This window comes from Rhinoderma darwinii, chromosome 9, assembly GCF_050947455.1.
Source record: "Rhinoderma darwinii isolate aRhiDar2 chromosome 9, aRhiDar2.hap1, whole genome shotgun sequence".
NCBI lineage: Eukaryota > Metazoa > Chordata > Amphibia > Anura > Rhinodermatidae > Rhinoderma > Rhinoderma darwinii.
The window spans coordinates 49,132,634-49,146,308 of NC_134695.1; the positions used below are offsets into that span (position 1 = coordinate 49,132,634).

Here is a 13,675-nt window from a genome sequence, read left to right on the forward strand (position 1 = left end):
TGAGCTGCCAGGTCATTCACACACACGTGGTGAGGGCTGGGGGAAGGAGAGCCGCTATCAGCTGTCTGTGTACGGACTTTACTCACACACAGCTCGGCTCCGTTCCCCTGTGCAGAGCAAACTAAGTCAGCTGCCCAGCGTGCAGCCTCGGCAGGCCATTGTCCCTAACTAAAGCAGATATTCTGCAGGGTAGATGGTGAATAGAACTGCTAGTAGGCAGTACGGAGCAATATTAAGCATCCAACATTGACAGTGGTATTAAAAGAACACCCGACGCGCGTTTCGCCGGTACTTCCGGCTTCTTCCAGGGGTGGTGACCGCCGGAATCAGAGGCCAGATATGCAAAAAAAATTCCTGATTGACAGGAATGGTGACCAATCCAAACAGTTTAGGAGTGAGCTTGGGCAATGTTATTCTAGCATGGATACAATCCTGGAACTAAACGGAAGTATCATGTTGCACTGTTACTTTGTCTCCACTCCTAAACTGTTTGGATTGGTCACCATTCCTGTCAATCAGGAATTTTTTTTGCATATCTGGCCTCTGATTCCGGCGGTCACCACCCCTGGAAGAAGCCGGAAGTACCGGCGAAACGCGCGTCGGGTGTTCTTTTAATACCACTGTCAATGTTGGATGCTTAATATTGCTCCGTACTGCCTACTAGCAGTTCTATTCACCATCTACCCTGCAGAATATCTGCTTTAGTTAGGGACAATGGCCTGCCGAGGCTGCACGCTGGGCAGCTGACTTAGTTTGCTCTGCACAGGGGAACGGAGCCGAGCTGTGTGTGAGTAAAGTCCGTACACAGACAGCTGATAGCGGCTCTCCTTCCCCCAGCCCTCACCACGTGTGTGTGAATGACCTGGCAGCTCAACTTACATAATAAATAATAAAGAAACTGTGCTTCAGTATACTAACTGCCTGACAGGCAGAGTACTCACCCCTGCAAGGCACTGGAGCTCGTTATTCAGGCACACTGCCTGTGTGGCCGCCCGTCCGGGAGCACGGCCGATCTGTTACTCCCCCTTGCAGAGCTGTCACAGCATAGCAGTTTCAACTCTGCTATGCTGAGATACACATACATGATAACACACAAGCTGTGATTCGCAAGTCATTGACTGCCTGACAGGGCAGAGTATTTGCTGATACATCATTCACAGGTCACTATCTAGGCAATTCAACAGTGCTGTCACTTGTTGTGGCTTGTTCCTTTCCTACTCCTGTGTAGTTGCTGGCACGCTGCGGTTTCGACTCTGCTGTGTCGTGTCTGCTCACACAGGATATTTGTGCATGCAATCTATGCAGTTATATGCATGTACATGGAACCCATTGCAGCAAGATTGATGTAGGGGTTTCCCCATCGCTGGGCTTTATCTACAGCCCGTTGGAGGAACGTTAATAATAATTTTTTGCTTGCAATTGACTGTTTTCTCACCAACACTGAGAGGTCAGTCGTCTATATCAATATACTACTATAGAATTGGAGCAATTTAATTTAGACATAATTTGTCATATTGTGCCAATCTAGGGGACTTTGGCGCAACGTAAATTACATCCAACATTGTTTTTAATAACAATTTAATAATAAAGTATTTTTTATTTTTTACATCTATGAAACACACTACTTTTCCTACTCCCCCTGTTCCTTCAATCATATATTGACAATCGGTGGTGTACACCTAGTGTGAGTTACTCCGACATATATTATATATAAATTGTACGGGGGTAATACCCATCCAAATATAATCCGTGTGAACATAGCCTAAGGAGGCACTTAAATAGAACAGATGTCTGGTGCACAGATAAGATACTATCCAGACATTCAATGTGGGTAGGGCTGGGATTCATATTCAGGTTTTCTGTTTTGTAGTCAAAGATATGTGTGCAGGGGGAGGGGGTCGTGGTATGTCACGCCATGGAAAATTATTCCAATAATCAAATAAAAAAATTACAATATTCTAAATACACCGTATACTAAAGTGGACTCTAAAGAAATAATTTTTCTATGTATCAGTAATATCCTAGAGACTTTCCAAGCTTTCCAAGACTTTCCCTGTCCAGAATTTTTACTTGAATGCTACACTATGTATATGTACATAAGCATACATACCTACCCACATTTATTATATTAAACTCACCCACTATGTATAGACCTATATGTGAAGATTTTATATCCTTAGCGTGCTCTGCCCATTCAGTTAGGCTGTGCACTGTGAGAAGGGTGGAGAATAGTGCAGCGTGCGCAGGATACCTCAACAAATATCCCAACTAATGCACAGATACGGTGCCAGAACCAAGCTCAGTGCATATATACAGCACCAGAACAAAGCTCAATACATATGTACTGCGCCAGAACAGAGCCAAGTAGATAAAAACACCAGAACCAAGCTCAATACATAAATACAGCCCCAAAATCAAGTCCAGTACATAAATACAGCACCAGAACAAAGCCCAGTACATAAATACAGCACCAGAACAATGCCCCGTACATAAATACAGAACCAGAACCAAGCTCAATACATAAATACAGCACCAGAACACAGCACAGTACATATATACAGTACAATAACCAAGCTCAGTACATAAATACAGCACTAGAACCAAGCTAAGTACATAAATACAGCACTAGAACAAAGACCAGTACATAAATACAGCACCAGAACCAAGCTTAGTACATAAATATAGAACCAGTACCAAGCTTAGTACATCAATACAGCACCAAAATAAAGCTTAGTGCATATATACAGCCCCAGAACAAAGTTAAGTATATACATACAGTACCAGTACCAATTTCAGTACATAAATCAAGCACCAGAACCAAGTTCAGTATATAATTTTAGCACCAGTGCAAAGCTCCGTACATAAATACAGCACCAGAACCAAGCTTAGTGTATATATATATATATATATATATATATATATATTACCAGAACCAAGCGAAGTACATATATCGTACTGAAACCAAGTTCAGTCTGTATATACAGTACCAGAACCAAGCTCAGTGCATACATATAGCACCAGACCCAAGCTCATAACGTGAAGACACTATACCAATATACCGAATAAACTTATGTTTTGTTAACGTACCTATATACAATTGGGTCATCTGGGAAAAGGGCTTTCATTTGTCTTTTGGCAATTTGGTATTATTCATAACATAAATACAGCACCAGAACTAAGCGCAATATATGTAATACCAGCACAAATGCAGCTCTGCACAGAGATCATTTGCAAACTCCTGCCATAAACATACGGCGTAAAACTACAGCTCCCAGTATGGCCTGAACACTGGTAAGTTGCTGTTTGATAGAAAACAATGCTACTACCCATCATTTTGCTGCAGATCATACAGTGACTGTAGTATTGCTCAATAGGGAGAATAAACATTTACATTCAGTGACTCACAGGTGAAATCTTATCAGATTCTAGTCATTCTTTTTCTCTTATTTTCTCTATCCGGTCCAGATCTCCATGATGACTACATCCGGCCATGTCCCATTTCTGCAGAGTTTGCCATGCTACTCACTTTTTCAACATTTCCGCCCCTATAAACTAAGATAAAGTTCCCATGGTGCCACACACTATGCCCCTAAATATAACAGCACCTTACACTCACTTTCCCCATAAATATAATCTTACCATACATTGTGCCCCTGAATACAACGGTGTCAAACACTGTAAAGTAAAGCAGCACACACATAGTGCCACCTGTAGGTAGTGCCACTCACAATGCCATCTGTAGATAGTGCCACTTTCAATGCTCCCTGTAGATAGTGCCTCTCACAATGCCCCCTGTAAATAGTGCCACACACAATGCCCACTGTAGAAAGTGCCACTTACAGTGCTGCCTGTAGATAGTGTCACACATAATGCCCCCTGTAGACATCACCACTCCCTGCGACCTTTTAGAAAGTGAAACTCACAATGCCCCCTTTAGATAGTGCCCCAAACAGAGCCCCCCTGTAGATCGTGCCATTCACAATGCCCCTGTAGATAGTGCTCCATATAGAGCTCCCTATAAAAAGTGCCACTCACAATGTCCCCTGTAGTTAGTGCCACAAACAATGACCCCTGTAGAAACTGCTATTCACAATGCCCCTTGTAGATAGTGCCTCTCATAGAGCCCCCTGTATATAGTGCCCCATGTACATAGTGCCATTCACAATGCCTTGTAGATAGTACCCCTTATAGAGCTGCCTGTAGATAGTGCTCCACATAGAGCCCCCTGTAGATAGTGCTCCACATAGAGCCCCCTGTAGATAGTGCCCCACATAGAGCCCCCTGTAGATATTGCACCACATAGAGCCCCCTGTAGATAATGCATCATATAGAATCCCCTGTAGATAATGCCCCCTGTAGATAATGCCCCACATAGCGCCACCTATACTTAGTGCCACTAACACTGCCAACTGAAATAAATAAACGTTACATACTTACCAGTTCCTGGTCTAATGTTACCCATCAACGATGTCGGCCTGGTCTCCTCTGACCAGGCCTGCTCCAGTGGAACGACGCAGTATTCGACGCAGCGCTAGGAAGACTTCTTAATTGCATCCGCGTCCTATGGACGTGGATACAATTGACTGCAGGGGGACCGGTTCTGGATCTCGCTTCTCCCCGGTTCCGCAAATTGGCTGTAATTTTAACAACCGGCTCGGGAGAACCTGGAAAAACTGTCCGGATCCCACCCATGAATGTGAGTCAGCTATCTCCTCAATTTAAACCTCTCTGGCCTTGTGTTGTCCTTCCTTCTACAGAAATAGAAAATAATGATAGATAAAGAAAAAAGGACACGGCGCCAGAAGAGGTTTGTTTTTCCAGGGAAACAAAATAAGTGCTTCTTTTTCCAAATTGTAAATACTGGCAGGTAAATGCAAAGAGGTGCAAGCTGCTGCCGATCCCCAAACGCAAACACCTAAAGGAGTTGCCTTGATGAAAATTGTAAAGAAAATAAAATAAAGAAATATTTTATTTTTTATTTTATTTTCTTTACAACAGAAATAGAAAGGAACAGAGGTGACAACCTGTACAGTGCAGTTTACTAACAATTGCAATTTCTTCTGCCAGATATGGTAAAACACAAATAGGAGCATAATCTAAACAGATCTTTAGAAAGAGCTTCAACTAAGTTCCCAAAATCTGTTTCTGGACACTTCTTCCCCAGCTTGAGACATAACACTGGCCGAAAGCAGTAGCGATTCAGAGTTCAACCTAGTTTAAAAGGATCGAAGCACCCGCCAATAAATCATTTTGCCCGCCTTTAAAAATAAAGACAAAAAAGATCCGTCAGCAGCTCTGCAAAACAAAAAAGAATAATGATATAATACAAAGATCCTAGATTTTACATTTGCTGATTATATAGCCAATGATTTTTAAAGGTGGAAAAAACAACCTTCAGAAGATTTTTGACTCTTCATGTTTCACTTACTTCAGTAAAGCTATTGGTCTTTTATGCTTCATACTTTTTTTTAAGCACTCTTTGTCTGATGAGCCAGAGACTCGATCCTTTGACCCAGATGATGCAGCCATTCAGCCGTATCAGGACCAGAATTACCAATCTGTTTATTTTGTGTCGGAAAGTTTCACTGATGCTAAGGAAAAACTAAGGTAAGAGAAACTAGGATTAGAAAAATACATCTATCTATTAGTAATCAAATACTTAGACGTCATCCCTGTGCCCTGGGTTTTCCAACACTTGAACTAGTTCGGAATTGTCTAGGATTTTGTAAATAGGATCTGCTTTTTTGTCCACAAACAGCTCCACTCTTGTCCATGGGATGTGCCTGGTATTGCAGCATGGCTCAATTAACTTGAAGGAGGCTGAGCTGCAATACTAAATGCAGCCCATGGAAAAAAGTGGCAGTTCATGTGACTGTGGCAGCCAATTGCCTCCCTGGGATATAACGTCAGTCTAAATGACATGGTTAACTGTTCTGGACAATATGAAGAAAATAATCAAATTATTTAGTCATCCAAGTGTCATGTGTTGGCTGATAAAGTATGAAATGGCTTTGGACGGCTTTGTATGCTATGGATTTTAATGTGGCTGTCCTATGGTTTAAATATTCGTCATTGTGGACCTTTCATGATGCCACATTGTAAAAAAGGACCAGTGGGGAATATGGAGACCGGCAGTGCAGGAAAGGGTAAAAAGGAAGGAAAGTTAGCAACCATTTATGCAGACTTTGAGCAAACAAGGAATACTGGGAGATTTCAAAGCCAGCAGAGTTGTGAATGCAGCTCTGTGCTATAATATAGGCTGAAACTCAGAATTCATTAAAAAATAATGCAATGTAGTTACAAAGGTACTAATTTTTTTGTGGAATTTTTCTATATGTAAACTGCAAAATAGTGATCAAAGGTGGAAATTTGCTTAATGTCTGCTTAGCTGTAACAGTCGTTTATTTTTGTTGGTCTTTGTCACTGAAGAATGACCTCTTCCATGTCTAATGCACGGAGTATAACAGACCTGAATCCTGTCCCAAGATAGTAAAAAATCTAGCCAGCTTATATTAATCTTTGGTTAAATTTTATTGAGGGAAACCATGCAGAAAACAAAAATTAATTAAAGGGGTTGTCAGACAAGTCATAGAATTAAATAAGGTGGCGGTTCAAACTTAGTGGGTCAAACGAAGGTCATCAGCAGAGAAAGGATAGGGCCAAAATTTGGTTGGAGAGCAGGATGAACATGCACCGACCCTCTTCACAAGATGAAAGGAAGTGTTTGAAACAACCAAATGTGCTCACTTGCCTGTTTCTGATGGTCCTATTCATCTCTTTGAAGAGGGATGGTGTATGTTCATCCTGCTCTTCGACTAATTTTGCGTCACATAATTTGTCTTTATGACTTGTCTGATTGAAATATCATGAAAGTAATAAAGGAATAGTAATCGGAGCAGTTCATAAATGTTATAAAAAAAATTGGCATGTTTTAGCACTTTTCCCCTCTGCATGCTCAATATTGGTGTAGTTGAGAATCCAGCACTGGGGTGAGATAAGTGTGCCTTCTCTCTTACACTGCTCCCTCCTCCTGATCCCCCTCGTCCCTCTCCATAGACTTCTATGTGTGGCAGCATCTGTGTCTCTCTCTGCTTCATCTTCCTGCTCTCCCCTTTCCATAGACTTCTATGGGCATCACGTATGTTTCTTTCTCTCCCTGGTCCTCCTCTTGCTCCCCCTCTACTCTCCATAGACTTCTACTGGCAGCATGTCTGTGGCTGTCTCTCCCTGCTCCCCTGCTCCCTCTTCATATACTTCTATGGGCAGCAGCATCCATGTTTTTCTCACTCTGCTCCCTCCTTGTGCTCTCCCCTTACCCCTCCATAGACTTCTATGGGCAGCGTATCTGTTTCTCACTGTTTAATCCTCCTGCTCCCTCTTCATGGATTTCTATGGGCTGCAGTCTACTATCTGCTCCCTCCTCCTGCTCCCCCTTCCTTCTCTATGGACCTTTATTGCAGTATCTGCCTTTTTTTTTTTTTTTTGCTTCTGCTCCCTCCTCCACTCTCCATAGACTTCTAAAGGCAGCATGTCTGCATCTCTCACTCTGCTCCCTCCTCTTGCTACACCCTCCACTCCCCATAGACTTCTATGGGCAGGCTGTGAAGAGACCCCCCCTCCCGCTTTCCATAGTCCGTCTCCTCTGGTCTGTAACTAGAGATGGATTTTGCTTTACAACAGGGGTTGGAGAGCAGATTACATGAAGGAAGACACCTAGTGTCAATAACTTTACACAAAATTTGCATGGATACAATAATTTATTTTTTTAACTGTAAATAAATTACAAAGTTGATATATATCAGGTAAACTATTAGATTAGCATAAGTTGTTTAAAAAGCCAGTGTCCAGTCAGTAAGAGATAAATAATTGCCCTATGTATTTCTTTTCTGTGTGTTTGTCCTCTCTATATTTCTCCTAGATCATATTTGTTTACATGTATATTCAGTACCCATAATCAATTTCCCCTCTGACAGGAATTATGCATCTCGTATAAAGAGGCCTTTTGCTGTGCGTTACGACCCCTACACTGTAAGCATTGACGTTCTGGACTCACCTAGCCGAATTCAAAACTCCCTAGAAGAGCTCAGAGATGAACTGCAGACCCTGACTACTGCACTCAACATTCTCTCATAACCCACAACAGCCAACATCACCTACCCTACGTACGCTTCCTGAGTGCACCGCATGCTCTCCAGTCTCCATCTCAGTATCATTGCTCTGGTCAGGTGACTTTATGTACGGGATCGTCCTGTTCGCCATTACGTACAAACCTGAATATATCTGCATTTTTTTAATACATTGAGACATAGCACCGCAAAATATAAATGTTACTACTGGATATGTAATGGATTATATCTACGATTCATATTCTACGATGGTCTGGAAATGCTTTTGTGCATGAGGGAGGTTCTGCTTACTTTTGCTCCTCAATTTTTGTTCTTATATATTTATTGTGTTTCTAAATTGTTTTTAAAGATGCAATAAACAGAAATATACAACTAATCGGTAATTAATGAAAATATAGACCATGTGACCTAGAGTTGTTTGGTAATATGTATATAAAAGATTAAGCACATCAGGGGAAATGTACACATATCCTTGTTCTGGTGCTGCACACACCTAGGACAGGATGGCCTGGTCTTTGTTTGTCCCCTTCCCATCTATTATAGGATACAAAGTTGATCTGTCTCTCTGCGCCAAGTTATCTCTCTTTGTTCATTAATTCCGTAAGGACACCGCCAATTTTAGTTTTTACATTTTTGTGCACGTGGGTGTCCCGTAAAACTGCCGCCATCCACTGCGTATATGTAGAAACACGCGGCACTGTGTGAATATACCCTTACAGGCACCAGCAGAGGGCAGGACACAGACCCAAAATATGCAGGTCACTTACATTATTTGTAATACACACCTACAATATGTTATACATGACTGTGATATTTTTTTTTAACGATATGTAAACTTTTGGCCAGGATCACACACACAGTTTTGATGCAGATTTTTGCTCTGTTTTTTTGAGCCAAAACCAGAAGTGGATCCAAAAGGAAGGAAAAGTATAAAGAAAAGACTGATACATCTCATTTCTTTTTTGTCCACTCATGTGCTCTAAAAACGTAGCAAAAAAAACTGCATCAAAACTGCATGTGTGATCTTGGCCTTAACATGTTTGCATTTTAAACTTATGAACCCAATAAAAGTTATTGACGTATTGGAAAACTCTCTATTTGCTTTGATGATTGATACTGTATTACACTGTATTTACATGCTGCAGCTAGGTTGCGTTTATTCACTGCCGGTTTTCACTCAGAAAATAAATAATGAAATGGAAATAAATAGGAAAAAAAATAAAAAAACTGCAGTGAATAGAATTTGACAAAATCCAATTTACACCCTGTGATAATGATCAAGACCTCTGCTTGCTGTCATTCAAGCTAAACATTTTTGTTTTGTAAATATTGAGCAATGGAAACACAAAGTATATTAGAAAGTTGTTTATTATACAGTGACTAAGTTTTATTTATATAAGAATGGACAGCCCCTGTTATATGAACGTTAATGAAGGAGACTGGAGATGATAACTGGCAGCTGACACTCTGGTTCCCACACACAGTTTTGATGCAGATTTTGGTGCAATTTTTGGCTCAGTTCGGATGCAAAAGTAAGGAAAAGTATAATGAAAAGACTGATGAATGTCACGGCCATGGGGTCACGGCTATGGGACCCACTAGGCCGTTCCGCCGTAGTTTGGTAGCAGCTGGCCAAGGTATAGTCAGTAACAGTTTCTAGGACAAGAGTACCTGGATAGATGATCTGGCAGACACTCGGCATAGCAGACATGTGGCATAGCAGACACGAGGAGTAGCAGACACTTGGCACAGATGTCACTTGGCCATTACAGTACCCCTCTCTTATGCCCCCTCTTTTTAGGTCCAGAGCGTGAAAGGAATCTCTTGAGAGCTGTAGCATCCAGATTCTCTTCAGGCTCCCATGATCTCTCCTCTGGACCCCTTTCCAGTCGACCAGGTAGAAGGTCCACCCTCCTACCCTCTTGTAATCCAGGATCTCTTTTACTTCAAAGATGTCAGAAGAACCGCAGGGAGCAACTGTATAACCAGGGGATTTGCTGAATTGTTTCAGGACCACAGGCTTTAGGAGAAAGACATGAAATGAGTTGGGGATTTCGAGGGTAGGAGGTAGCCGAAGCTTATAGGATACAGGCAGGGGCGTAACTAGGAAAGACTGGGCCCCATAGCAAACTTTTGACTAGGGCCCCCCCTCTGCTGGGTATCACGCAACCCCCCCCCCTTTATAGATAGTGCCTCCCTATAGATTCCACCACACAGCGCCCCCCTATAGATAGCACCATACACAGCCCCCTGCAGATAACGCCATACAGCCCCCCCTGTAGAGAATGCCATACAGTCCCCCCTGTAGAGAATGCCATACAGCCCCCCCTGTAGATAATGCCATACAGAACCCCTCTGTAGATAACGCCATATAGCCCCCCCCCCAAAAAAAAACGGCCTATAGTTTGTCCTACAAAAGACATGCATCCCCTATCCACAGGATAGGGGATACATGTGTGATCGCTGGCAGCGATAAGGAGAATGGGGGACCGAAAGTCCCCCGAAGTTCTCCATGACTAACCTCGGACTTCCGGCGTCTGCGCAGTTCAATAAAAATGAAAGGAGCGCTAGTCACGCATGCGCACAAGCGCGACCGGCGCTCCATTCATTTCTACGGAGCTGCCGACACAGACCCCGGAAGTCCGAGGTTTGTCATGGAGAACTTAGGGGGGACTTTCGGTCCCCCGTTCTCCTCATCGCTGCCAGCGATCACAAATGTATCCCCTATCCTGTGATTAGGGGATACATGTCTTATGTAGGAACAACCCCTTCAGTGGCGTCGCGCTGTAGCAGCCATAGCGGCTGCTAGCGGAGCCTGCGGCCATGGGAGGGGGCCGTGCCGGCGGGTGGCACGGGCCCCCTCATGCTGCAGGCCCTGTAGAAGTCGCTACGGCTGCTATAGCGGTAGTTACGCCACTGCGTATAGGTTTGTACGGCGTATAACTACAGCTCCCAGCATGGCCTGAACAATGATAAGGATATGCTGGGAGATGCGGTTTCACAAAAAAAATCCTATCACCATCATCTCGCTGCAGATCATACAGTGACTACATTACTGATTAGAGGCAGAATAAACATTTACATTAAGTGACTCACCGGTGACGTCTCAGATTCTAGTTCTTTTCTTCTCCCTCCGGCTCAGACATCTATGATGGATTTCTACCGGCCATGACCCATTTCTGCAGTTTTCCGTTCAGATGTCTTCAGCTTCTCACTTTTAAAACATTTCTGCACCTATAAACAAAGTTAAAATTCTCAACACATCTAAATATAACTGTCACAAACACACAACATGCCCCCTGTAGATAGTGACCTACATAGAAGCCCCTATAGATAGTGCCCACATATGGACTCCAGAGCTGCAAGGCAATAGTGCTAACCACTGAGCCACCGTGCTGCCCTACATATAGCTTCCCCTATAGTTATTGCTCCACGTATAGCCCACCTCTGTACATAGTGTCTCACATATAGCTCCCCCTGTATATAGTGTCCCACATATAGCCCACCCCTGTAGACTGTGCACTACATATAGCCACCCTGTTGCTAGTGCCCCACAGGTAACCCACCCCTGTATATAGTGGCCCACATATAGACCCCCCTGTATATAGTGGCCCACATATAGACCCCCCCTGTATATAGTGGCCCACATATAGAGCCCCCTGTATATAATGGCTCACATATAGAGCCCCCTGTATATAGTGGCCCACATATAGACCCCCCCCCCTGTATATAGTGGCCCACATATAGAGCCCCCTGTATATAATGGCCCACATATAGAGCCCCCTGTATATAGTGGCCCACACCCCCACATATAGACCCCCCCTGTAGCTACTGCCCCACATATAGACCCCCCTGTAGCTACTGCCCCACATATAGAACCCTATATATAATAGCCCACATAAAGATGACCCCTCCCCCCCACCCCCCCACTATAGATAATGCCATTCGCATTTTTATGAGGGAAAAAAAACAAAAACTTGACATACTCACATTCTCCGGTTCCCACGCTGTTCACTGGCGATGCAGACATGCTCTCTTCTGAGCATGTCTGCAGGATCTGAACGAGCGTCCTCCAATGACGCTGATTGGCGGGGCAGAATGACTTGCCCCGCCAATCAGCACCTTCTAAGCATGGAAGCGGCGCGATGATGTCATCGCGCCGCTAGCCAATCAGTGTCATTGTAAGGCACTGGATGGTCAGGCACGGAACATGCCCGGCCATTCAGTGCTAATACATGTATTTGGCTGCCGCTAGCACTGGGGCCTCCTCCGGTGCTAGCGACACCTACAGGCATGAGAGGGCCTGTGTAAGGCTCGGCGTCGCGGGCCCCACAGTAGCGACGCTACCGCTGTAGTAGCCATAACGGCTGCTAGCGGCGCCACCGGGCCCCCTCAAGCCCCGGGCCCCGTAGCAGCCGCTACTGCTGCTACCGCGGTAGTTACGCCACTGGATACAGGGTTTATCTGTTGCAAAACCTCGAAGGGATTGAGGAATCTGGGAGCGAATTTGTGGGTAGGGATCTTCAGGCGAATGTTTCTGGAAGACAACCAGACATTAACTCTAGAAGAAAACTGAGGAGGAATTTTTCTTTGCTTATCTGCATATCTCTTCATGTGATCTACTGCCGGAAGGATCGCAGACTTAGTTTGCTGCCAGATGTGAAGAAAACCTCCGTAGGAAGAATTGGCTGCAGGCACTTTAATCTTAGTCATTTAAATTTTGCACTATAATTACCCAAAGTAGATTTGAAAATCTCCCATTTATCATTTGTCCCATTATTTGACATTAGTTCTTCCCAGTCTATATCCTGAATTGCAACCCTCATCCTGGGGAAATTGGCCTTCTTAAAATTAAGTGTTTTTGCCCTCCCAGCCTGTGTTTGTTTTTTACAGTATAGGTAAAATGTAACTATATTGTGATCACAGTTACCGAGGTTTTCACGAACATTGACATTCCCAACAAGCTCTGCATTATTAGAAATGACCAGATCCAATAGAGTTTCACCTCTAGTCGGGTCTTCCACAAACTGGCCCATAAAATTTTCCTGCAACAGGTTGAGGAAATGTCTCCCCTTTGCAGTTGAAGCCGAACTATGACGTCAATTAATATCCTGGTAATTAAAATCTCCCATTATCACTACTGTACCCGCCTGTGCAGCCCGCTCCATCTGTTTATATAGCTGACCTTCCATGTCCTCAGTTATATTGGGGGGGGTCTATAGATTACACCAAAAGTAATTTTTTCAGTGTTTACCTCCCTTTCTAGTTCCACCCACAATGTTTCAACCTCCTCACAATCTTCACCCTCTAATGTCCCTTTTACACTCCCCTTCATATCGCTTCTCACATATAGACATACACCACCACCTTTCCTCTTTGTCCTGTCTTTCCGAAAAAGTGTAAAACCCTGTAGATTTACAGCCCAGTCATGTGAAGAGTCTAGCCATGTTTCAGCAACACCAACTATATATATATTTTATTCCAGTATCAAGGCCTCCAGCTCCCCCATTTTGTTTGCTAGACTTCTGGCATTTGTGAATATACGCTTT

General features: G+C 43.5%; 1 protein-coding gene across 1 annotated transcript in view; it reads left to right on the plus strand.

Moving 5' to 3' along the window:
• TH (tyrosine hydroxylase) overlaps positions 1-9,216 on the plus strand; it is a 42,956-nt gene extending 33,740 nt beyond the window's left edge. Inside the window, exons 12-13 of the mRNA XM_075837617.1 lie at positions 5,474-5,607; positions 7,974-9,216. Of these exons, the coding sequence (XP_075693732.1) occupies positions 5,474-5,607; positions 7,974-8,133 (294 nt within the window). The 3' untranslated portion in view covers positions 8,134-9,216. The remainder of the gene's footprint in view (positions 1-5,473; positions 5,608-7,973) is intronic.
• Positions 9,217-13,675: the final 4,459 nt, after the last annotated feature.